The sequence below is a fragment of the Lynx rufus genome, unplaced genomic scaffold (genome assembly GCF_022079265.1).
Source record: "Lynx rufus isolate CCGP_SWC_20201006 ecotype Redwood Valley unplaced genomic scaffold, mLynRuf1.p SCAF_1, whole genome shotgun sequence".
NCBI classification, from domain to species: domain Eukaryota; kingdom Metazoa; phylum Chordata; class Mammalia; order Carnivora; family Felidae; genus Lynx; species Lynx rufus.
Genome location: NW_025814823.1, coordinates 104,933,716 through 104,959,951, shown reverse-complemented (window position 1 = coordinate 104,959,951; position 26,236 = coordinate 104,933,716). Strand labels below are relative to the sequence as shown.

The window sequence follows — 26,236 nt, the reverse complement described above, 5'->3', positions numbered from 1 at the left end:
CTTCTACATGTTTAGTGATTCACACCAGATTTTATGATAAACTGCACAATCCTAGGTACAGGTCTGCAATGCAAATGAGAAAGAAAATACTTAGATTTTAACGGTTCAACCAAACACCAATGTCACTGCAGCCCACAACTCCCTCCCAAGGACTTCTACAAGTTCATGCTTTTAGCCAAGATCTTATAGGAAGTCATGCTTCATGAGCGCAGTTCTAAAACTAAGAAGAATAGGAAGTCACACTGATATCTCCTTCCAGGCCACCAGTACAAGAAGGACCTACGATCAGCCAGCCTCAGCTTTGAGCTTTCTGGTTCACGTCCAACAGTTGCCTACCAGGGAGATGAACATTCCCATAAGGTGGCAAACTCGAGGATAGAGGAGAACCAACTGCAGTTCTGGAAACTTCCAGTGGCTACCAGGCGGATCTTTGGTGTCATTCGCTGCTGCTGCTGCTGCTGCTGCCGCCATCCTCTTGCTTGGGGGAGGAGGAACTGTCTCGGACGGGCAGCAGGTCGTAGTGGCAAGGGATGTGACTGTTCTTTGGGAGGTCATATGGATCCTGGGTGAGATGCCCATTGTTGCTGAATATTCCTTGGACAACACTCACTGTAGGTTCTGTGACAACCAGGGACACGTGAATTCATCAGCAGTGGAAAATTTAGACAGAAAAGAGTATGGCATTTCTTGCAAATCTCAAACATACAAGAGGGGCATTTATAAAAAGATAAATATTATTTTATGAAACAAATTATGCTTTTATAATCACTTAGGGGTGGCTACTCTGGGCTGTGAGACCAGCTGATGCACACAATGGTGTTCTGCATGCCACTGGTTTGGATGGAGACATCCAAGGAATACACAGAAATCCTGGATATGAATCATTGTCTGAAAAACACCTTGGAGATGATCTAGTCCAAACCCCTGACTCCACAGGTCAGAAGATTAAGGTCCTTCTAGGCTAACTCAGTTCATGGAAATACTTAACAAGTTCATTTTATGACTCAAGACCCACGCTCTCGGTTCAGCTCTGTGTTAAAGTGGTGGGTTTACAGGACGGTCCAAAGCGGAATAGTAACTGACTTTTCAACGATAAATCTAGGTCACTACAACTTCCACTGTAAAAAATCTGCCTTAATTCTTTATGAATAGTTATTTATCTTCTCAGTGACATGTCGATGGCCTAAGTTGCTAGTGACTAGAGTTAAATCGGCCACTTCATTTACAAGTAGTAGAGAATTTTCTAAAGTTTAAATCATAAACGCTGAGAACGAGAGAGAAAAATTAAAATACATGGCCCTACTCTACCTACTCAATGATACTTCTGATTTGTTTCAACTTTCCCTGAACGGTATTTGTAAGGGGCAATCAAAACAATTCTAATTTTAAATTGAATTCTTATTAAGTTCCATCAGATTCACATCTGAGAATATTAGCAATGTATTAGACACATTTAAAAGTAAAATGTTCAATCCTGCTAAGAGCATGAATGTAATGGATGCAATCAGGAAATGGAACCACCTGCTTCATCCACCTGAACCGCTTGTTTTGGTTAATGCGACATAATAGCTGAGGTGACACATGCGCTATTCCACATGGGGGCTCAAATATTCACTATGGTTACAAGGCAAGAGATGGGTGACCAGGTGAGAGATAGGAAAATTTACTTTAAATTTTCTAGCTGGTATCTTCCCTTAAAAATTTAGGTAACAGGGGCGCCTGGGTGGCGCAGTCGGTTAAGCGTCCGACTTCAGCCAGGTCACGATCTCGCGGTCCGGGAGTTCGAGCCCCGCGTCAGGCTCTGGGCTGATGGCTCAGAGCCTGGAGCCTGTTTCCGATTCTGTGTCTCCCTCTCTCTCTGCCCCTCCCCCGTTCATGCTCTGTCTCTCTCTGTCCCAAAAATAAATAAACGTTGAAAAAAAAAATTTAGGTGACACCAATTAATATGATCACTGTAAACACAGGTTTGCACTTAAAATATGACCACTGTTTTGAATAATGTTTATATGAACTGTTATTGTACTCTCAAAGACTCCCAAAGACTTTAAAATCGTTTCAAAAAAATTCTTAGGTGAGGCTCTTCCTTTGGTTAGGGGAACTCACCAACTTCATAGACATTCTTGTTGGCTGACGTTGAGTTATTGATCTCTGCATATGGGGAATCTCTCCGTGCTGGTGACTTCATCTCCACATAGCCACACTCTGAGTTTTTGGGGATGAGTACAGGTGGGTCTTTAATAGTGGCATATGGGTTTTCAGAACTGCTTAGGGAGCAGTTACTTGAATTATATTCAGAATTCTTTCCCAAATCTGTGAAGAGAGATGGGGGAGGAAAGCATGGACAACATTGTTTTTTCTCCTGGGATGACTTACTTGGACAGATTACTTCTTTTCCTTTGTAGCTAGTTTTCTCTAATTGTATACACCAACAACAAAACCATACATTCGTCACTTACTTTGGAGAGACTCTGCTATAAAATGATTCAGCCACAGAGTAATTTCAGCTCCTCTCTAAGGTGAGTATCCACATAAACATTGTGGATTTGATTTAATTTTGATTTTCACACTCCAAATTAATTCCATTTTAATTTACTAATTCCCAAAGGCTTCAATCAAGAAACCACCTGCTGATGGCCCCGGGAGCACAAGAAGGTTCTATCATCACGGCGAGGGAGGCATTTGTGACATGAAGATTCCTGGTAAAACCCCAGGACTGGGCACATGAAGTTATTCATGTAACCATGTGGAGCTCTTCTTATTTTCCCTGCTGTTTCCATTTTTGCATTTCTCGTTCCCCATAAGTCATATATCTTTTCAAGGAAATATGAGTGTTTCCCCAGCAAACTGAAAACCTTTGTTCCCCCAAACTTATGCCCTAACATGATCCACCTATGGTCGTGTTTTTGATCTCAGTGAACATTTTTTGTGTTGTTTCATGGAGTAATTAACCACACTAACAACTCTACATTTTCTCTAAACTGCCACTCTTGCTTGTTTAGCAAATTATTTCAGTCTCTGAGATAAATTTTAAAAAAAATTATGATTCGGATAAATGTACTTCTTCCTTAAACTTAGAACATACCTTTCAAGGATTTTCCCATATAACTTCTGTCAAGTCCAAAAGCTCCTGTGATAAAGAAGAAAAAAAATGCCCAGTGAGATCTGGAAATGAGAAAAACCCATTTAATATTCCAAGGTCATGGAGGAAGCTCGTTTGAGCACCTACTACTTCCCTACTGCAGGAAATAACCGAGCTGCTGCTTTCCAAACCTTTGTACCCAGATCACTCATACCTGGTGTCTTCAGTGCTTAGAATTTAAAATACATATATATGTATCATTCTGATCATTCTGCTCATTTACAGTGAGTTGTGAAAGGTTAATCAGTAAAGGTAGAGAACGAGGCATGGATGGATCGGTACACTTGATTCAAGGTTGTACTATGGAAAGGACAAAGCCAGGACTAGAACTGAGACAAAGGACTTTCATTTCATCACTTGCCCACCACGTGACTTAGACAAGAGGTTCAGGTCTCTCGGTGTCAAATTTTTGGCTCTCAAATGAGGAAAACAAAACCTGCCTTGCAAACTTTACAGGGTGGGTGTGATCATCAAGTGAATTGGAGCATATGCAAAGCCTCATAAATTCTGAGGCACCGTATAAATGAGTGGTGTTTCAATGACCGTAATGCTGAACGTGTCCTGTGACCCCCAACTTCAGTCTACATGCAAGCATTTCAAGGGCTCCTCAATGATCTTTTAAAGAAATGTTATAGACTTGGATTAGAAACAGAGAATCAAGTAATGACTTGTGATGAATAAGTCACATAAGAAGGAGAATGGTAAGGAGAAGGCCCCCGGCCACTGTGCATGTATTCCTTGTATGTCCTGTGGGACACGCTTTTGTGGAGAAGAAGGGAGGATCCCCTAAAGGGAGAGGATGTGTGTAATATCAATCATCATGGGACGGGAAATGGGAATGTCTTCCTCTCTCAGAGACTGTTTTCCTTCCTCTTGGGTCCAGATTGTGAAGCCAAGTTCCCAGGTGGTGGGAAAGGTGCCCAGTTACACAGGGAGGCAGGACAAGGATGAAGAGTGAATTAACCTAACCAAAGTGAGCCTCTGGCTTTCACCCTAAGAACTACCTTAGAAGGTGATCTCTATACCCTTGGGATATCCCACCCAGTAAACGTGTTTTTTGTTTATCTGGGGCCTAGGGCTACACTGGATCGTCTAACGAAGTGATTTATGGAAGGGGGCTTGGCACTTGGTGTCACTTTAATCTCCAGATGGTCTGGATGAAAGGTTAACCACATGGGTGGTCAACTGTGTTGACCTGATCGAACTCTAATAAAAACTCTAGACGCCAAGGCTGAAGTAAGCTTCCCTGGCTGGGAATACTTCATGCATATAGTCATACACTGTAGCCAGGAAAAGTTAGCACTTTCCATGATTCTACTGGGAAAGGACAAGTGGAAGTTTCTGACTTTGAACTTTCCTTGATGCTGCCCACTGTGTCTCTTCCCTTGGTTGATTTTAATCTGTATCCTTTGGCTGTGATAAACTGTAACAACCATGAGTATAACAGCTTGCAGGGAGTTCTGTGAGTCTGTCTGCCAAATCATTGATCCTGAGGGTGGTCTTGGGGATTCCCAAACTTTATAAAGGGACCGCATGAAGACGGGCAGGACCTGTGGCCTCTGAGAGCTCCCTATCAAGGAACCATGTCCTTGCTACTCTGCCAGATTCATTTAGCTGTCTCCGAATTGCAGCAAAGTCTCATGAGATGTCCATCTCGGTCTTCGCTATGCAATGGCTAGAGTCCCCCAAGGGGCTCAGGAGAGAATCAGCATGAGGCGGATAGTAAATTAGGGAACACGAGTGGCACTGTTAGACCAGCGCCCCTGCCAAGTTCTCTCTGGGTGCTGTTTTAGCAAGGGAGCAGGCGGGTGTTCTCATAAACTCCCTCATGTCTCAATTCCTGGATAGATGCTTTCAAAAGCCTACCTTAATCTAATTCATTCAAGGAGCCACAACAGGATCACTATCCCTAAGTCACAGTGAAGAGATTAGCTGCAGTGGAGTGATTAGCCCAGTGCCCTATCACAGAAGTAGGAATCAATCTCAGGGCTTTTGTGTCAAGTTCAGGCCTCTTTCACACAACATCACAACAACTCTTCCATCATTCAAATCACCTACTCAGTTTATCATCCATAGTGTGCCTTATCCTGTTCTTGGTAAGGGCATACTTTTTCTGTGCAACAACTGTAAAGGACATAGACGGGAACACATGAAAGAGATCCAGAATTTCCAATGAAGATTTTATACTTTTAACAATCAGTTCCGTGGGCAGAGAAGTTTATCTGTGACCACTGTAGTGACTGTGTTCTAGAGTCAGGACTAGCAGGTGTAGTCATGGGTAGCAGGTGTAGGTGGAATAAGAGAACTTTTCTCTCATTAGTGCCAGGTAGTGCTTTACTAATACCAATTCATGTATTTCTTTGAGCTACATCACTCATGTAATTTAGACTTAAAAAAAAATCTCGGGGTGCCTGGGTGGCTCGTTGGTTAAATGTCTGACTTCAGCTCAGGTCATGATTCACGGCTTGTGAGTTGGAGCCCCAAGTCAGGCTCTGTGCTGAACCTGAAGCCTGCTTCGGATTCTATGTCTCCCTCTCTCTCTGCCCTCCCCCACTCTCTCTCTCTCTCTCTCTCTCTCTCTAACATAAACATTACGAAAAATTTATAAAACAAAATCTCTCTGATGTTAAATGATTCAACCAATACATATAGTGTGAATCTGGTATATAAATAATTCAACTATGTTCACAAATACACAGCTACTTGATAATGTTCATGTAGAATATAAATAAAAGTAAAGAATTTGTACTCATTTTCCTACTTTAACATTTGCATTTCAATAGTAATAAGGGATTCCAGAGCCCTTAAAGATTGGTTCCTACATCCAGCTCAGGTGATTTGACATATAAGGGCTTCACAGAAAGAACAGTGGAGGAGTAGTTGGAAGACCAACTTTGAGACCTGGCTTTACCCCATTCCTCTATGAAATCTTGGATGATAAGAGAGTTAACCTCTCTTTGATGACCAGTTTATTGCTCTATAAAACAAGATTCATAGAAAGGACCGCCCAGGAGTGTTGTCAGATGCAGCAAATAAAAACACAGGAAGGACAGTTACATGTGAATTTCAGAGAAACAACAAATTATTTTTAGGGGAAGTATGTCTCTTACAATATTTGGGATATACTTATACCAAAAATATTTGTTGCTGCTCTGAAATTCAAATTTAACTGGGTTTTCTGGAAGCCCCACCATCAAATAAATACAAAAGAAAGGGTTCACTACCCATAAGGCAATGCACACATCCATTATGGTATCATCAAGCACCTCCTTGAAAATGAGGTGCAGGGGCGACTGGGTGGCTCAGTCGGTTGGGCGTCCGACTTCGGCTCAGGTCATGATCTCGTGGTCCGTGAGTTCGAGCCCTGTGTCGGGCTCTGTGCTGACAGCTCAGAGCCTGGAGCCTGTTTCAGATTCTGTGTCTCCCTCTCTCTCTGCCCCTCCCCCATTCATGCTCTGTCTCTCTCTCTGTCTCAAAAATGAATAAACGTTAAAAAAAATTTTTTTTAAAAAGAAAATGAGGTGCAACAGCTTGGCAATGGCACTATTCTTTCATTGGGGAATCACAGCAGCTCTTTAAGGGTGGTCTAGGAAGCCCTACCCCCTTTTCAGCAGGGCCACGAGATCAAAACTATTCTCATAATAGCACAACGACATTATTTTCCTGTTTCTCTCTCATTCTCTCTCAAATGCATAGTGGTTTTTCAAGAGCTGCACCAAGTGTGAGATCACCACTGACTGCATGCGGAAGCAGATACGAGAATCTATCCTCTACTGAGCCAGATGTTAAAGAGATTTATAAAAAAAGGTAGAGCAGTGCCACTCTTCTCACTAACTTGTTTTTGTTTTAGAAAATGTAGTGATTTTTTCATAAAAAATGTTTTATGTTATCATGAAACGAGGTGACATCTATTACAAGCAAATAAATAACTACTTTAAATGGTCTCAGTTTTAATTTGTAATATCAAATGTGGTGAATATGAAAAGATATAACCCATACTGACAGCAGCTCTTTGGGGTTCTTGATAACTTTTAGGAGTGTGAAGGGGTCCTATTTCAAAATGTTTGAGAAGCAATGGCTTACTGTACTCCTGTTGATAGTTTCATTTCTTCACCTAAAGGGAAGGGGTTCTCAAGTGTGGGTGGCCCATGGTAAAAGAGAGCGAAGAGGAACACATATCCTGGGACCACCCTGACAGGATTAAAATCCCAACGCCACCATTTAATAGGCTTTGAGACTTTTCTCAAGTTACTTAACCTCTTCGTGACTCAGTTTCTCAACCGTCGCACGGACACGATGGTGACGGTAATAGAACGTACTTACCAACAGTACATACTTGTCAGAATGACGTAAGTTAACATATGTGGAGTTAGAATGGGAGCTACACGCAGCCAGGGATTCTTGTCTCTTTGTATCAATCCCCAGCACATAGCAGGACCTTAATAAATGTTTGTTGGATGAAAAAAGCACCTAGGACAGCCATAAGCCCCCATACAGGCATTCGGTAAAATTCTATCATTCTGCTTCTTTAGGCATGTTTCCAATAAATCGCTTTGGCAGATCATCAACCTGTGACTATCTGAGGTGACTAAAAGGTGAAGGAGCCTGCTGAGGACAGACACGGGGAGAACTTGCCAAGCTCGTTGAGGTAGCCGCCGTGTTTCCAGTCTGCCGGCAGCGTCCCCGTGCAGTCCGCCACAGGGCCCCTCTTCCCGGGATTCACATTTTTCAGATTCACAAACAGCTGGTTGTTCTTTGACTGTTAAAAACATAAACCGTAAACGGCGTCAAAAGAGAACGCAGCGTGGCACAGCACCGTGTTGCCGATCTGGGGAAAGCATGTCCGGGGCAGGAATCGAGGTCTGCTTTTCCAGTGAGGATGCACAGAGGGGCAGAGGTGACCACCGGGCAGGCCGCAGAGGGCAGCAGGAGTATGTGTCTTCTTTGGCCCAACTAAACCCCCTATGGCCTCAAGTTCTTCATTTCACTTAGTCGCCCTGTTCCCATTAGACTTTACTTGGGTTAACATGCAAAGAACTTTGAAGTGAAAACACCAAACTCTGGGTTTGAGCTCTCCCGCCAAACACTGCATGATTTTGTATGAGTCACCGGTGACCCTGAGCAGTTTTCTTAGCTTAAGTACGAGGATGAGATGAGGTACTTTGCCTCCTTCTCTGAAAATGTAGGCAAACAGACGGCAAGATGCACGTGGAAGTCTCCCGGGAAGGTGAAGTACTACCTACCTATCAGGCACTGTAGTTAAAAGCCAGCTGCGTTAATTTAATTGCAACTGGATTAATTTCACTACCTTGGTTTTTCTTCCAGCAGAGAGCTGGAATCAGACGATCGGGATTGGAGGAGCACCTGGGTGGCTCAGTTGGTTAAGCGTCCAGCTCTTGATTCAGGCTTGGGTCATCATCTCATGGTTCCTGAGATTGAGCCCTGCATCAGGCTCTGCAGTGACAGCGTGGAGCCTGCTTGGGATTCTCTTCTTCTCTCTCTCTCTGCCCCTCCCTTGTTCTCTCTCTCTCTCTCTCAATAGATAGATAAATAAATAAATAAATAAATAAATATTTTTTAAAAAAGACAATGGAGACAGGAAATATAATTTGGGGCACTCAGAAGGAAGAAATGTTTGGGATTTCGGAGCAATCTAGAAGAGACTGGGGTGAGGTGAGTGACACAAGAGGAGAAGCCTGGGTATCCAACCTCTCTGGGCTTCTATATAAAATGAGGATAAAAATCACTCTTGATTCATAGAGTTGGTATGAAGATTAAATGAATTTATATTTGTAAAATGATTAGAAATGCTTGGCACATAGTTTGTTGCTATTTGATCATTTGTGACCTACAAAAAAGAAATCTCATGTGGTTGAACCCAAATAAATGCATGTGGTTGCTGTTTTTGTTAGGAAAGTGCAGGGGGCCCCCAAAGGGCATTAGAAGAGATGTGGTCAGAAAAGACAAAAGCGAAGGCCCAGGATAGAGTCTGCTTAGGCCTGCTCTGAGACATCCTTGGAAACCTCATGCAGTATGAGAAACGTTTTTCCAAAGAGGTGCAACGGAAACAGCGCAAGTTGGAGACAAGGAGACCGGGGACCATGACTCATCCTGCAGCTGCCTCCCTCAGCAACTAGGAAGCTGTGTTTTGCAGGGACTTAAAATCCCCAAGGCTTGTGTTTTTTACCCGTAAACTTGGGATTCTAATACGCACCCGCAAGACTGTTGGGAGGAACCAACGAGATAAGAGATATCAAGCTCCTAGAACCCCATCTGGGAAACGGCAGCTCTCCCCGATATGCCCGTTCCTTTCCTCGCCCCCCTACCCACCTTCGGCGACCTGGAGCCATTTCCTCTCACCTTTGCGATGGTCATCCTGTCTCTGTTGTTGACGTGCGGAGATGTGGCGCACTGGGTAAGCGTGTGGTAGCTGGGGTTGGTGAAGTAATGACTGTTAGCATTTCCGCTGTTGCTGTGGGGAAGGGTTTCTGTAAGAAGAGAAGGAAACGGTTAAGGTGACAGGCTCTTCTAAATCCGTGCAGGTAAAAAGAAGGCAAAATAACAAGTATGAATATTGGTACCATTTCCAAATCACAGGCTGGGCAGAATCCCCTCCTGCCTAGCCTACTCAGCAAAGCTTCTAGAAGCAGCAGGTGTCTGCCCTCCTACCTGCCTCCCAAAAAAGTGTGCACAGGTCCTCAGACAAGTCCTCTTTGCTTTGAGGCTTATACACCTGGAAAGCCATTGCTTTGAAACGAATCCTGTTGTAACTTTCCTCTTTTTTTTTTTTTAAGACACTTAAGCTCTTGCCATAATATTCTTTGCTAGAAATACACTATTAAGTAAATCAGCTGCTTTGTGTATTCCCCCTAGAATCAGTGTATTTATAGACATGTGACCCACCTGAAATCCTGCAATAATTGCCCAAAATAATAAATATTTAAGTGTTCAAGTTTATGTGGTTACTTCTGATGAATGAGCAGGTCACTTAAAAATCTACCTTTATGGGGACGTGTGACAGAGAGATTCTAAGGAGTTTTCTTAATGAACGGCTTTGGTTCTTGCTAATCCCACAAAACTATTTCTTATATAACTTGGTTGCTATGCAGTTAATGATGTGTATGGGCCCAGGGACAGGTTAGAAGGCACTGTGTTAAGAACCCAAGGCCAGGGGCGCCTGGGTGGCGCAGTCGGTTAAGCGTCCGACTTCAGCCAGGTCACGATCTCGCGGTCCGTGAGTTCGAGCCCCGCGTCGGGCTCTGGGCTGATGGCTCAGAGCCTGGAGCCTGTTTCTGATTCTGTGTCTCCCTCTCTCTCTGCCCCTCCCCCGTTCATGCTCTGTCTCTCTCTGTCCCAAAAACAAATAAACGTTGAAAAAAAAAATTAAAAAAAAAAAAAAGAACCCAAGGCCAGAGACAAAAGACCTGCTCCATGACTTTGCCAAAATTATGGACACCTCCTTCTCTCCACTTCCTATCCCTGACATATGGCAAAAGCTTAGATGCCCAGGAAAGCTGCCACCAGGTTGAAATTCCCTAAGTCTAAAGCAACCTCAGGGATGCCTCGGTGGCTCAGTCGGTTAAGCAGCGGGCTTCGGCTCAGGTCATGATCTCGCGGTTTGTGAGTTCAATCCTCATACCAGGCTCTGTGCTGACAGCTTCGAATTCTGTGTCTCCCTCTCTCTCTGCCGCTCCCCTACTTGCTCTCTCTCTCTCTCTCTCTCTTTCAAAAATAAGCAAATATTAAAAAACTTTAAAGCAATCTCATAATGAATTCAGTTTCAAAACCCTCCTAGAAGACAACGGTGGTCATTCTGCTCCTGTCAACATATAAAACACATCTGTAACAAGGGATTTTTTTCCAAAATACACCTTCCTCCAGGCTGATGGACAGCACAGCCAAACACCCAGTTTCAGAGAACCAGGATGAAACCTTACTTTTCAAGGAATAGGATGGCTCTAGGGACCAGTCTTACCTGAAATGGCATAGTCTGCATTCATGACCCTGAGAGCAGGGGTGTAGGTAACTGCTGGCATGCTCGATTCCTTTCCCTTCTGCTTCTGTCTGTAAATAACGAACAGCGCGAGGAGGAAGAGAACAACCAGCACCAGGATGATGATGCCGACGATGGCCCCGATCTGATAGGAATCGGCAGGGAGAGCCGTGCTGGTCCTGCTCAAGCTGTTCAGATTTCCAACGATTATGACACCAGCTGGCCAAAGGAAAAAAAGAGATCTGAGCAAGGACGACAACCTGCCGGATGAATGTTTGCACTCTATTCGCAAAATTGTCTCACCGTGCCAATGACTGGGTATGTTCAGTCAGTGAAATGTTAATTCGGAAACCTTTGGAAACAGCAGGAAGGAAAAACAAACATTCTTCATTTGCAGATGCTCTTGGTTTGTCTGTGCCCAGAACAAGGCTGCTCTAAGCCTCAAAAATGAGACCAGATTTCCTGAACCCAAAGACTCCACACTAGGGTTTGGGAGCTTCCCACACACTGCAGATTAAATGCTTAGACCAGAGGCGGAATTCATTGGTGGTAACGATTTATCTAGTTTTTACCATGCTTTATTTATTATGCAGTAGTAAGCTTATGAAGGGCTAACTCCTATATGTCTCAACTGCCTAACCTTAATTTTAGGTCTACGTCTATCCTCAGCATTTTTTTTTAATGTTTATTCAGTTTTGAGAGAGAGAGAGAGAGACAGAGAAAAAGAGAGGGAGGGGCAGAGAGAGAGGGAGACACAGAATCCGATGAAGGCTCCAGGCTCTGAGCTGTTAGCATAGAGCCCGACACAGGGCTCGAACCATGAGATCATGACGTGAGCTGAAGTCACTTAATCAACTAAGCCACCCAGGAGTCCAAGCATTTCTCTTTTTTAAATTCTTTAAAATTTTTTTTTCAACGTTTTTTTTTTTTTATTTATTTTTGGGACAGAGAGAGACAGAGCATGAACGGGGGAGGGGCAGAGAGAGGGAGACACAGAATCGGAAACAGGCTCCAGGCTCCGAGCCATCAGCCCAGAGCCTGACGCGGGGCTCGAACTCACAGACCGTGAGATCGTGACCTGGCTGAAGTCGGACGCTTAACCGACTGCGCCACCCAGGCGCCCCTCTTTTTTAAATTCTTTTTGAGAGCGTGTGCACAGGTGCACCCCCTGCCTTCCCCCCCCCCCCGCCCCACAAGAGCGTGTGCAAGCAGGGAAGAGGGGCAAAAGGAAAGGGAAAGAGAGAATCTTAAGCAGGATCCATACCCAGCATGGAGCCCAATGTGGGGCTCAATCTCATGACTGTGAGATCATGACTGGAACCAAAATCAGGAGTCAGACACTTCACCAACTGAGCCATATAGGCGCCCCTATCCTCAACATTTCTAGGAATAATTTTCCTTCCAAGGATAACTCCATCAAAAATCTAGTTCAAGATGAGGGTCTGCCTTATCCTAATTTCAATGGACTCTTTCCCCCAAGTTGTATTGTTCCATATAGTGATATTTTTTTTTTGTGACAGAAAGGTCTGTTCCAATAATAGCTGATGACATCACCTTAAAACCTTACTCGTTAATATTTAAACTTTAGCTTTATATAATTTCTCCTCGCATTCCATCCAATGGGGACAGGAAAGCTCTGAAGTGGGAGTCAAGAAACCGGGCATCTAAAAAACTGATCCAGATATCCTGAACTTTCCTTTAGGCACTGAAGGCTACAGTTTCACCATCTACAAACAAGGCACCTGGCCGCCCAGAAGGTGCTTCCAGCTCAAACGTCCCTGTGACCTCATAATTCTAAGCATTAGACCTCCTTATTAGACAGCGTGCCCTGAAACATACAGCAGTGTGCATTATGATCACAATGCATGTGTCCTGATGATGTGACTGTGGAACAGAACATCTTGTTGTTACGACAGACAAATACAATTCATGAACATGCAAAAGTTACTTAATGAAAGACAATGAAACAGGAATACATACAGAATGCATGTTTTAAGATGGCTGCCCCACAACACTGTATGAATTTTCCAAAGCCCCCTAGAGCCCATGTGGTTGTTACCCTCTGAAGCAGAGTCACACCTTTCAGGAGCTCTCTGGTGGCCACGCTTTAGAACCATCAGAAGAACTTTCTCTTTTTTTCATTTTCATTTTCATTTTTTTTTTGAGAGAGAGAGAGAGAGAGAGAGAGAATGCATGAGCAGAGGAGGGGCAGAAGGAGAGGGAGAGAGAGAATCTTTAGCAGGCTCCACTCTTAGTGCACAGCCTGATACAGAGCTCAATCCCACGATGCTGAGATCATGACCCGAGCTGAAGTCAAGAGTCGGACACTTAACTGACTGAGCCACCCAGGTACCCCAAGAACTGTCTCAAAGGCCCCATCCGTTCCAGAATCAGAATTGCCCAAGTAGGACTACATATCTGACCATTCTCAGGTTACTGTGATACACCCTTGTTAAAAACCATAGGCACAAGCTTCTTAAAAAGGTAAACATATGCCTGTCATATGTCATATGAGCCGATCATTCTACACCTATAAGTTTATCCAAGAGAAATGGAAGTATGTATCCATACAAAGGCTTGACACATTATTGTTCATAATAGCTTTATCTATAATAGCAAAAACTGGAAACAATCCAAATGTCCATCTACGGGTGGATCAGTAAACAAATGATGATACATCCATGCAGAGGAATACTGCTCGGCAATAAAAAGAACAGAAGTATGGATTCATACAGCAATGTGGTTCAACCTCAGAATAATTTTGCAGAGCAAACAAAAGCAGACAAGAAAGAGTACAGTGTGATTCTACTTACATGAAATTCTAAACAATACAATCCCATCTGTAGTTACATCAGTGGTTGCCTGGGGCCCCGGGAGCAGTGGTGGCAGAGAAGGGCATGAGGTAACATTTGGAGGGGGGTGGGGGGCAGGGGAGGGATGTATTCATGATCTTTATTGTGGTTGTTGTCTCATGGGTATATCTGTTTGTCAGATTGTATCAGGTTATATATATACTGCATGTTGTACATATATACATTGTGTATGTATGTATATATGTGTGTATATACATATATATTTATATATATATATATATATACACATATATACACATAATATAATGGTATACATGCATTGCTTTTTATGGGTTAGTTATATCTCAATAAAGGTGAAAACATTCGTAGGCACAGCGGGAAGTTCCTGAGCTTTGGAATCAGACAAACGCGGCATCTAAGCCCTGACGTACATATAGCTATGTATTCGATATTAGCTACATCACGTTGGGCAAATGACTCAACCTCTCTGAGCCTTACCTTCCTCACCCATAGGACAGCAGCAGTGAGGCATCCATCTGGCAACTAAACAACCAGCTACACCTTGCAGTGGAGGTGCAAATACTTCATGTTGCCTGGTACACGATGGTTACACAGTTTGAGGCAGTAGGACCCTTTACTAGTATCCTTACCTTGATCACATCGCGCCCCCTTCCAGCCTGGGCTGCAGTAACAGGTCCCAGTGATATGGTCGCAGGTGGAGTTGTTCAGGCAGTCACATATCTGGCGACAGCCATAGCCATATGTTCCTGCAGGGCACTCTGAGAAAGAGATGAAAATCCAACGTAAGCTGTCCAGCCTTGGGGATGTGGGGCAAGGCTGTCTCTTACTATATGATCCTCTGTGTCTCAAGGGCAGCCCTTCCGGGGGATCCTTACGCAGGCAGACCCACCCTGGAAGTCCTAGAGCTGGCCAGGATTCCCTGCCACATGGGATTCGGGGCCATGTGGCACAAGGCCAGACACTGAGCTCCTTGCCACAGCTCCTGACTCCTGCAGCTTCTATGTACCCACTTCCCTGATGGGTAAGTTGAGAGTCTGCAGAACCCAACAGAACTGATGAAGATCGTGAGCAAGGGCAACCTGAGATGACCCCGCCGGGCAAAACTGTGAGATAAAACACTGAAGAGTATGGACAAGAGATGGCATCCTTGAGAACGTGAGCACGTTCCTGACGACTCGGGGACCTTCCAAGTGGCGCATCCCGACTCGGATTAGCTGGGAACAGGGACAAGGGAAGGGCAAGTCTTGTTAATTTTCTAGGTAAGAACTTCATTTGCCATAGAATGGCTCAAAATTTGGATGTGCAAGTTGAAGCCTGAGAGACGAAAATACTGATGTTTTTATGATGCACTCTTCATAAGAGTTGGGTGTGAATTTCAAAGAAGAGTCAAATCTAAAAATCATCACCAAATACTGATGTTTTCTGTAAAGTGAGCAGCAGGGGGCAATGTTCTATTATTATTGGAATTCTCTGTCACAGTGTTTCTGTTTACAAAAGAGCATCAGGAGAGTTCTCCAAAAATAGGGATATTTTAATTTGATGTTCAAAGTAATCACGGAAGCACTTAAGCAGCTTTTATTTAATAAGAACCATAACCGGTCTGGCATTCAAGGGAAAGTCAGTTTAGAGTCTGTTCTGACTCTAGGTATGTGCACATATGTTTAGACATTTATGCACACATACACACACATGCACACACATACACACACACACACACAATATTTACATACACGAGGGGTATGCAGGAAACCGTGTGACTCAGTACGTGTTTCAGGGTGAAATGAATAGCAGTAAAAAACTAAAACTGGGACATCCGTTTCCAGGCTGATTCCTGGAGGTCACTCCTGTTATATTTACTATACAGGAAGATATGCAAAAATAACTCAAGGGTTTAGTACACAAGACTGAGACAACCTGGATATCCCAGGGGCGCTGTGAGGTGCTGCTGGGGTAGAGGGAAGGCGATGGTTTATTGCCAAAGCCCCGTCCTGCTGATCTGCCTTTCCGGCCATAATGCTCCCACAGCCCTGTAATCTTTGCTGCGTCCTTGCCAAGAGCGCCCTCTCTGGTAAGCAAGAACGCTCCTGTCCCTTTCTTGTCATCTATGATAAAAGACTGAGCCCCATTACAGCTCTAAGACCCTATTTATTCATTCTGAATATTGAATGAAAGTCACAGAGGAAAGTAACAAGAGACTACTTTGAAATACTCAATCTAAACCTAATTTTCTTATACCCTGCAGACGCATAGCTGTAGCGGCAGAAATGGCAAAAAAAGGCTGCGTAATTCCAACAGAGCATATTCTTCTGGAGTGGGATTTTTACAGCAAGAAATTTTAAGGCGATATATTGTCTTGAACGTCGTAAAGACCGAGATGCACAGTTGCTAGGGGAAACAGTAGAAAAATACTATCTAGCAAAGGTTGTCGGAAGGGGGACGTTTGCATGGACCTCATTCCACACCCACTGAGGGGCTGGGAGCCCCTACCTGCCTTTTGTGCACTCAGCCTGGCCCCAGAGAATGCATTCTCCTCCAATGTGGACCCAGGCTCTGACTCTGACTGGCTCGTAACGCCCTTGAGCAGCCACGTTCCAAAAATAAGCAGGAGAGTTAGAGAGAGCCAGGGTGAACAGATGGAAAACCTGAATTCTGTCTTCCTCCTTGGAGCCACACCCCCTCCACCCAGAGCACTGATTACTTACCCAGAAGAAGTTTAGGGGGAAAGACAGCCAGCAAGGACCCCGAGGTGGCCAGCTCTCTGGGAGGGTTGACCATAACGGTCAACAGTGCTGGTAAGTGACCAGCCATCCATTCAAACAACTTGACAGATGCAGGTCCTGCCTTCATATTGTTCAGGCATGTAGGAAAACGGATTCTAGGGGAAAATACCAACCAGACGGGTCACCCTCCCGTACTTACTCTGTTCACAGCGCTTCCCCATGAACCCGGTCCGGCATGTACACTGTCCAGAGATGTGGTCACAGTCAGCTCCATTTTGACACTGGCATATCAACGCACAGTCCTTTCCATAAAACCCCAGAGGACATCCTGTGCAGGATGGAAGGACAGCAGAGTCAGAGGCTGCTGAGGAAAAACACAGCTCTTGCTTCCCACTGTTTGTTTTAAACCTGAAAGGTTCTTAGCCACTGGAGAGTGAATAAAGACAGTAATGCAGATCTCAGCTTGTCACAAAGGCTTCTTTGAAGTCCCAAGATGGGGCGCGTGCAAGGAGGTCATAATTCATGAGTGGGAGGCAGAATGGTTCCATACCTGGTGCTCCTGGAGACAAGACTAGTCTCTTCTGACAAAGCACGCCATCAACCCCGCAGAAGTATGGGGGCAATTCCTTGCATTCTTTCCCTGAACTACTCGACTCCTGGACTCAAATGCCATGGACTGAAATGGGTATTATATATTAAAATTACCCATATGCTTTTACTTACAGCACAGAACGTCTCTCAGTCTGCGGCTAGCCCTGTCCACCGTATCCGTCACTGACTCAGATAACATCTCCTTCACCAAAGATGTAGAGTACAATGTTAAACTCAAAACAAAACAAAACAAAACAAACAGCACTTCATAGGTGCTTTGTAAAAAAAAAAAAAATCCATAAACCTAACACTGCTGTATGATTTTCCAGACCCAGACCTCTTGGCTGAGGACACACATAAGCCCCACGGGCTGTCCTGGGCCAGCAGCTGCCCGGCAAGGGTGTGGGCTCTCTGGCATAACAAAAAGTTCAATACAGGCTGCTTGTATGGCTACTTCTAAGTATCCCATGTGGATTTTTATTTTCTCTTTTTCTAATGGAGGTTTTAACCAAAGTTCAACTTCCAAGAAACAGAGGCAGAGCACAGATGCCAGCATGCAATGACAACTGCCATTGCCATATATTTATTTAGCACCTAATCGATGCCAGATGCTTTGCATGCATCCTCTCACTGAATCTTCACCGCAGTGCAGACACACAGGGATGGGTATTCCTACCTATAGCAGGGAACTCAGCCCTACACGCCCTAAGTCACACAGCCAGCAAACTCAGACAAGTCTGGCTCCAGACCCCATGTCCTTCCCACTTTCTTGTGCTATGTCCATTTTAAAAAGGTCCTCTGATTAAAGTAGACCCTAATATTGGAATGATAAATAGTAATGTGTAAGTAATTTTCTCTAAGTAGCTGAAAAACTTTCTATATATACAATCTTGGCAGAATATGCCTGAGACAAGATCTCTACTTGCCAGTCATCCCTTTTGAACAATGGCTCAAGGTTTACACCCACTTCCAGGAAGTTTCAAAACACTTGTCCAGCCTATTCTCCAGTTTTCTAATTAGTGTTAAACAAGCGATGCCCAATTGTTTCATTAAATTTTTTAATGTTTATTTATTGTTGAGAGAGAGAGAGATGAGCAGGGAAGGGGCAGAGAGAGAGGAAGACACAGAATCCAAAGTAGCCTCCAGGCTCTGAGTTGTCAGCACAGAGCCCGATGCAGGGCTCAAACTCAAGAACCACAAGATCATGACCTGAGCCGAAGTCGGCTGCTTAACTGACTGAGTCACTGAGTGCCCACCTAATTTTTTTTTAAAGATTTTATTTTTGAGTGACCTTTACACCCAACATTGGGCTTGAACTTAAGACTCTGAAATCAAGAGTCACATGCTTTAATGACTGAGCCAGACAGGCACCCCAAGAATTGCCTAATTTCTGACCTATTTTTCTTTCTCATCTCATTTCTGGGATTTCTGGGTGCTCATCGATTGGGAGAATAAATATTGTTGAAATTTCAGTACTACCCAAAGCAATCTGCACATTCAATGCAATCCCAATCAAAATTGCACCAGCCTTCTTCTCGAAGCTAGAACAAGCAATCCTAAAATTTGTATGGAACCACAAAAGACCCCGAATAGCCAAAGTAATATTGAAAAAGAGCGAGGCATCACAATCCCAGGCTTTAGCCTCTACTACAAAGCTGTAATCATCAAGACAGCATGGTATTGGCACAAAAGCAGACACACAGACCAATGGAATAGAATAGAGACTCCAGAATTGGACGCACAAATGTATGACCAACTGATCTCTGACAAAGCAGGAAAGAGTATCCAATGGAAAAAAGACAGTCTCTTTAACAAATGGTGCTGGGAGAACTGGACAGCAACATGCAGAAGGATGAAACTAGACCACTTTCTTATACCATTCACAAAAATAAACTCAAAATGGATAAAGGACCTGAATGTGAGACAGGAAACCATCAAAACCCTAGAGGAGAAAGCAGGAAAAGACCTCTCTGACCTCAGCTGCAGCAATTTCTTACTTGACACATCCCCAAAGGCAAGGGAATTAAAAGCAAAAATGAACTATTGGGACCTCATGAAGATAAAAAGTTTCTGCACAGCAAAGGAAACAATCAACAAAACTAAAAGGCAACCAACGGAATGGGAAAAGATATTTGCAAATGACATATGGGACAAAGGGCTAGTATCCAAAATCTATAAAGAACTCACCAAACTCCACACCTGAAAAACAAATAATCCAGTGAAGAAATGGGCAGAAGACATGAATAGACACTTCTCTAAAGAAGACATCCAGATGGCCAACAGGCACATGAAAAGATGCTCAACGTCGCTCCTCATCAGGGAAATACAAATCAAAACCACACTCAGATACTACGTCATGCCAGTTAGAGTGGCTAAAATGAACAAATCAGGAGACTATAGATGCTGGAGAGGATGTGGAGAAACGGGAACCCTCTTGCACTGTTGGTGGGAATGCAAACTGGTACAGCCGCTCTGGAAAACAGTGTGGAGGTTCCTCAAAAAATTAAAAATAGGTCTACCTTACGACCCAGCAATAGCACTGCTAGGAATTTACCCAAGGGATACAGGAGTGCAGATACATAGGGGAACTTGTACCCCAATGTTTATAGCAGCACTCTTACAATAGCCAAATTATGGAAAGAGCCTAAATGTCCATCAACTGACAAATGGATAAAGAAGTTTTGGTTTATATATACAATGGAATACTACTTGTCAATGAGAAAGAATGAAATATGGCCCTTTGTAGCAACGTGGATGGAACTGGAAAGTGTTATGCTAAGTGAAATAAGTTATACAGAGAAAGACAGATACCTTATGTTTTCACTCTTATGTGGATCCTGAGAAACTTAACAGAAGACCATGGGGGAGGGGAAGGAAAAAAAAAGTCAGAGAGTGAGGGAAGCAAACCATAAGAGACTCTTAAACACTGAGAATAGAGTTGATGGGGGTAGGAGGGAAGGGAAAGTAGGTCATGGGCATTGAGGAGGGCACCTGTTGGGATGAGCATTGGGTGTTGTATGGAAACCAATTTGACAATAAATTTCATATTAAAAAAAAAGACTCTGAGATCAAGAGTCACATGCTTTAATGACTGAGCCATCCAGGCACCCCAAGAATTGCCTAATTTCTGACCTATTTTTCCTTCTCAGCTCCTTTCTGGGATTTAAAATTTCATATTATGATTAAAAAAAGAATAAAATGATATATTATTGGGGCACATGGCGGGCTCAATCAGTCAAGCATCTGACTCTTGATTTCCGCTCAGGTCATGATCTCATTCGTGGGATCGAGCCTTGTGTCAGGCTCAGCACGGAGCATGGAGCTGCTTGGGATTCTCTCTCTCCCTCTCTCTCTCTGCACTTTCCCTGCTTGTGCTCTCTTACTTTCTCAAAATAAATAAATAAACTGAAACCAAGTGTATACTATTATTGGTAACCATCATGCGTGCTTTCCCGTGCTGTCTCCTTTATTCATTTGAAGGCAAGAAGATAGAGAATAGTCTTTTTTCTACCTGACAGTGCTGAGCTGTGGACTACTTTGCACATTATATCCTATGATGGTAAAAACCTCACAGAAGAAGAAACGGTTGGGGCACTATGTGATATAAAATGGAAAAAAGAATGAGTGGTTCTTGAAGCATGATCCCAGACTGGCATCACCATGTGGAAAGTTGTCAGCAATGTGAATTCTCAGGTCCCACCCCAGACCCAGTGAATCAGACACTCTGGGAGTGGGGCCAGCAGTCTGTGTTTGTCATGCCACCTGGGTGACTCTGGCGCTCACTTAAGTTTGAGAACCACGGAACAGACTCTTCTCCAAGAGCACACATTACGTCGGGGAGCAAGGCTTGTGATCTTCACTGCCTTTCTAGCCACAGTCACTTATCCCAATCTTTGTGCTGTTGGAATAAATGACAGGGTGGACATCCATGTAACCACCACCCCAGTTTGAACCATTATATAGAACATTTTCATCACCCTTCATGCACCTTCCCAGTAGATAATCCTAACAGATCAATTTGTTTGTTCTTGATCTTCATATAAAAGGAATCACAGGGATGTCTGGGTGGCTCAAGCGGTGGAGGTCTGACTTCGGCTCAGGTCATGATCTCACAGATTGTGGGTTCGAGCCCTGCATGGGGGCTCTAGGCTGTCAGCACGGAGCCGGCTTTGGATCCTCTGTCCCCCCTCTCCCTCTCTGCCCCACCCCCTTTCACACTCTCTCTCTCTAAAAATAAATAAAAACATTAAAAAAATAAAAGGAATCACATACTACAAAAATGTGTACATATGTCTGTACAAAGATACATGTAGTGATAAATGATAGGGAGTTTGGTGCATATACATAGGGTCTGGTCAAAGGAGAGTGAGGAAAGAAACTGCACACCATCACATACAGCACTGCTCCACTTCGGTGTCCTGCAATGACATACAGACAGAAAACGTGGAACGTGACAGCTCATAACCACACAGAGGCAGTTAGACGTCTAGTGGTCACGGGGGGAGATGAAACAACACTCCAACGCCAGGAACCCTGGGTGAGCTCAGCTCGTGCATGCAAAGGGCGAGGCTTGGTCCCGTCCCCCTTGGGTGTGGCTCCCTTGGTGAGTCTCGGAAGGCTTGTCACTTACTCTGAGTGCAGTACAGCCCCGTCCAGCCGGGAGTGCATTTACATTCCCCATCATAGGCGCTGCAGAAGGCCCCGTTGTGACAGTTGCACGTGTGGATGCAGTTCGGGCCCCAGTGGGCAGGCGGACAAGCTGAAACCACAGCACGCATGGAGAGTTCGGTTAGAGCCCGGAGACCAGCACCCAGCAGAGGGAACTCCGTCCTGCTGCCCATCTCCTTGCATATGGGACGTTAGCGGTGTGCATCAGGACTAAGAAAGCACGGTGCTCCCAGACTGACTAATACCCAGATGGCAACATTGACTGCAACGGCAACCATCATTACTGCCACTGTATTCATGGACAGACTGCGGAGTGAGGCAGGCAGAACAAAAAGTATCTACAGTTCATAGATTTACTTGCCTAATAAATGCACGCTGAGCTCCTATGTGCCCAGCACTGTTCTAGACACAGAAGAGATAGCAGAGGACCAGGCAAGGTGCAGACCGCCCTTTGAAACCTTATACAGTAAAACCTTGTTTTGCAAGCATAATTCATTCCAGAAACATGCTTATAATCCAAGGCACCTGTATATCAAAGCACATTTCAAGAACCATTGGCTCAGTTGTGATCATGTGATGTTGGGCATCATGTGCTCCTTGTATTGCAAGACATCGCTCACCAGAGCCACTCCCTCAGGGAAGGCTTCCCCAAGGAGAGAACATTTAAGCAGAGATAAGATGGACAAAATGATAGGACTAAGGAAAACTAAGGGATCTGGTGTCACGTAAGTCACACACCAGTTGCTCTGCTCCAGAGTTGTCACTAGAGATTTGTTTAAAGTTTAAGGTGTAAATTATATGTAAGAATTGGTTTACTCATGAAAATTCTTAACTGCATGAAGCAGAAAATAATAAAAGGAAATCATTGGAGGGTCACTGTCAATTTAAGAGCAAAAAGAGCTTCAGATAAAGTATCTGTGAAATAATATCATATTATGGGGTAAAACGATTTGATTTACCAAAAACAAACAAAAAACACACAGAAAACCTTTTCATTTATACTAATGCTTTGAGAATAAACCTGCTTTGGGGCACCTGGGAGGCTCAGTCGGTTAAGCGTCCAACTTCGTCTCAGGTCATGATCCCAGGGTTGATGGGTTCGAGCCCCGCATCGGGCTCTGTGCTGACAGCTCGGAGCCTGAAGCCTGCTTTGGATTCTATGTCTCTCTCTCTCTTTCTGACCCTCCCCCGCTCACACTCTGTCTGTCTCTCTCTCTCTCTCTCAAAAATAAATAAACATTTTAAAAAAACTTTAAGGAATAAACCTGCTTAAAATGAGGACAACCATTGTATCTACGTGAGAAGATGGGTCTTAGCAGAACCAGCTGATCATTTCAAAACAAAAAGAGATCAAACCATCATGCTGCTTACCTTTAGAGTATACAGTGATGTATGTTAATTATTTCTCAATAAAATTGGAGGAAAACAAAGCAGGACCATCTATAATTTTTATTTGGTTACCCAGTAGGGAATATGGCCCAATGAAGATAGTAAGTCTGGAGTAAGTAAAAAATAGAAAAAAAATTCTCCTGAAATTGTGTGCACCATAATTTGCCCAAGAACAAGGGAAAAATGATAGGTAATGTTCAAGGTCTGAAATTAAACCTAGAATGGATTTTCTGAGTCCAATACCCTCATTTTACAGATTAAGAGTCACTGAAAAGTGAATAAGCATGCTACCCATTTAGGCTCTTTGCAAGACCTTATTTGGATTTAACATAGGAACATTGCACAGAGCTCTTAGTGGGGGAAACAGCCATTTAAAAATTAAAGTAATGTATATCATAATTATTCATATATTATTTCTTGATTATATAAACACTCTTACTTTAGTCCTAAAGAATTTGAAAACCAATGAAGATCAATGGTTGTTCCTAAATAAGACTTACGTTGAGAGCAGTCACTGCCAATCCAACCCGGGTAACACTGACAAGATCTGTCAATGGGGTTACAGGTTCCATTGTTGGTACAGGTACAAACCCCTGCACAGTTTTTCCCAAATCTGCCGCTGGGACACACTGTGAATAAGTTTTAGGTCAGTAACGCACAATTACATCTCATCGCATGGAACTCGAGAGTCTTGGGACAGAAAACAACTTTGAAAGCCATCAGCCCAGCTGCCCATTTAGTAGCTGCCTCCACTCAACAGCACCCCGTCATCTGGAATGGGCTCATTTTTAGAAACACATGAAGCCCAACATTCTCATTAAGGCATCACAAACCAGGAGACATCATCACGTTTCTGGAAATCTGACTTCATGGCTTCTTGCTCAGGGAGTCCAAACCCTCCCTGATATTGATTTTTCATGGGATGCTGTTTCCAATTAAAACCGAAGAGCAGCACAGCTCAGAGAGTAGAGAGATTCTGCCGGGGCGGCAAGCCAGCTTTTCCAAAGTCATTTCTGCAGAAGCTGCAGAAAGGGCATCCCAGAAGGCCTTGATAGCTGGTGGCTGAAAACATCCTCGGGGAAGCCCGAGAGGAAGCCTGAGGACAGATTGCACGGGGCTTGCCCAGCACCGCGCGCCTCCCCCCAGACACTGTGCGCCTTACTTACCTTCATTGCAGAGAGCACCTGTGAAGCCAGGCAAGCAGTCGCACAGGCCCGTGATGTGGTGACAGGGCCCACTGCTGTGCACACACTGTGGACACGTCTGGCTGCAGCGATGCCCATAAAAACCGGGGGAGCAGACTGAAAATAGAATGGAAATCAACAGTTATCTTTCCCGAGACGTATTCCTCTCAAATTCCACATCAGGATCTAGTTGAAGTTTGGGGCAAAAAAAATTTTTTTGTTTAATGATACTGAGAGTTTTCCAAGTCTAAAACAAGCACCAAAGGAAGAAGGGTAGTCCTTAATAATGAAAAGAAACCATTAAACTGAATTGCTGGAGGGCAGGCAAATGTCTCTGTCCTCTTTATTTTCTCATTTATGGTCCCAATTAACCTGGGGCCTGGCACACAACAGGGGCTTGAAGAATTTTTGTTGAACAAATAAATGAAAGGAAATAAAATTCTAAAATCTAATAAGGCCACATAAATACTCTCAAGCCATGTCTTGATCCTTTTTTCTTTAAGAGTCATTACTGGCAATAAACAGATCTATAGTCTGAATTAAAAGATTGTTCCTCCTCAACGTGGTCCAGATTAATGACTGTGATTGAGAAGTGAGCAAGCAAAATGCTACATAATTAGGTTCTCCTCAAGACATTACTTGGATTTAAACGCAAGACAAATGCATAGAGCTTTCACTGAAAAAAGAAAAAAGTCATCTAAAAATAAGGATAATGTGTCTTAAAGCCATATATTCTTTTCTTGATTACATTTACTAAAAGATTTCGTAAAATCTTATGGATCCCCTCCTCTCTTAAAAATCCCATTAACCAATGTCAACGGCCTCCATTTTTAACTCTGCAATTCTATTTCCCCCACAGCACTGGCTATGAGACTACTAGCAAGATGTATGATTCGCCGCAAGGTTTGGCTGATGTTGACTTCTGGTAATTGAGGTAAGGCCAATGCCAAAATTGCTGAATCAAATATTTACAGGTCAATGGATTTCTGGAACACCATTTGCAAGATTTAAGGCAGGATCAAGAAACGTATCCTGACGACGATGCCAATGAGGCATTGAAATCATTACTGAGAAGGAAAGGCCAAAGCCCCATCTGTTAGGCTCGTCCTGGAGGTTGGAACGAATAAAGCTCTTCAGGCAGTGCTATCAAGGACAGCTCCACAAGGGACAGAGACCTATTACAGTCTCCTCCCCACTCCACTGCAACAGAACAGCGCCACGAACTGAGGTGTGGGACAGAGATAATAATTCTGCACACAGTACCTGAGAAGGGAAGGCAGACCTTTCCACGTAATGAGACACTTACTTCTCTGACACGTGGTGCCTCGGAACCCTGGCGCGCACTCACAGATGCCATCATCTGGGGAGCACGAAGCCCCATTTTTGCAGTAGCAGGGCAGAGAGCAGTTGGGGCCCCAGCGTCCCTCAGCACACACGCTGTCACAGTGGACACCTGAAACAATGCACACGGGCAAGGCTAAGAGGCAGTGAGGGCTGGTGCCTCTGGGACACAAAGTCCCAGACGAGGAGGAGGAGGAGGACGGTCACGGTAGCCAAGCTGGGTTATCTCTGCAACGATGAGCGGGATGGCATAAGGTTTAAAATTCACTTATATACGTCAGTACATCATCATACACTGTGTCATCATGTATCGTATCATCATAGCATTAAAATAATCCCAGGGTGATTTTCTACCAAGTCATAAAAGAGCAGGAATA

At 43.9% G+C, this 26,236-nt stretch overlaps 1 protein-coding gene across 1 annotated transcript in view; it reads right to left on the bottom strand.

Moving 5' to 3' along the window:
- Positions 1-436: 436 nt before the first annotated feature.
- Positions 437-26,236, bottom strand: part of MEGF10 (multiple EGF like domains 10) — a 132,363-nt gene continuing 106,563 nt past the window's right edge. Inside the window, exons 13-24 of the mRNA XM_047094241.1 lie at positions 25,825-25,971; positions 24,501-24,635; positions 23,835-23,963; positions 21,908-22,036; positions 16,886-17,014; positions 14,596-14,724; positions 11,115-11,351; positions 9,500-9,627; positions 7,775-7,898; positions 3,083-3,127; positions 2,104-2,310; positions 437-618 (exon numbers count right to left, since the gene is read on the bottom strand). Of these exons, the coding sequence (XP_046950197.1) occupies positions 437-618; positions 2,104-2,310; positions 3,083-3,127; positions 7,775-7,898; positions 9,500-9,627; positions 11,115-11,351; positions 14,596-14,724; positions 16,886-17,014; positions 21,908-22,036; positions 23,835-23,963; positions 24,501-24,635; positions 25,825-25,971 (1,721 nt within the window). The remainder of the gene's footprint in view (positions 619-2,103; positions 2,311-3,082; positions 3,128-7,774; positions 7,899-9,499; positions 9,628-11,114; positions 11,352-14,595; positions 14,725-16,885; positions 17,015-21,907; positions 22,037-23,834; positions 23,964-24,500; positions 24,636-25,824; positions 25,972-26,236) is intronic.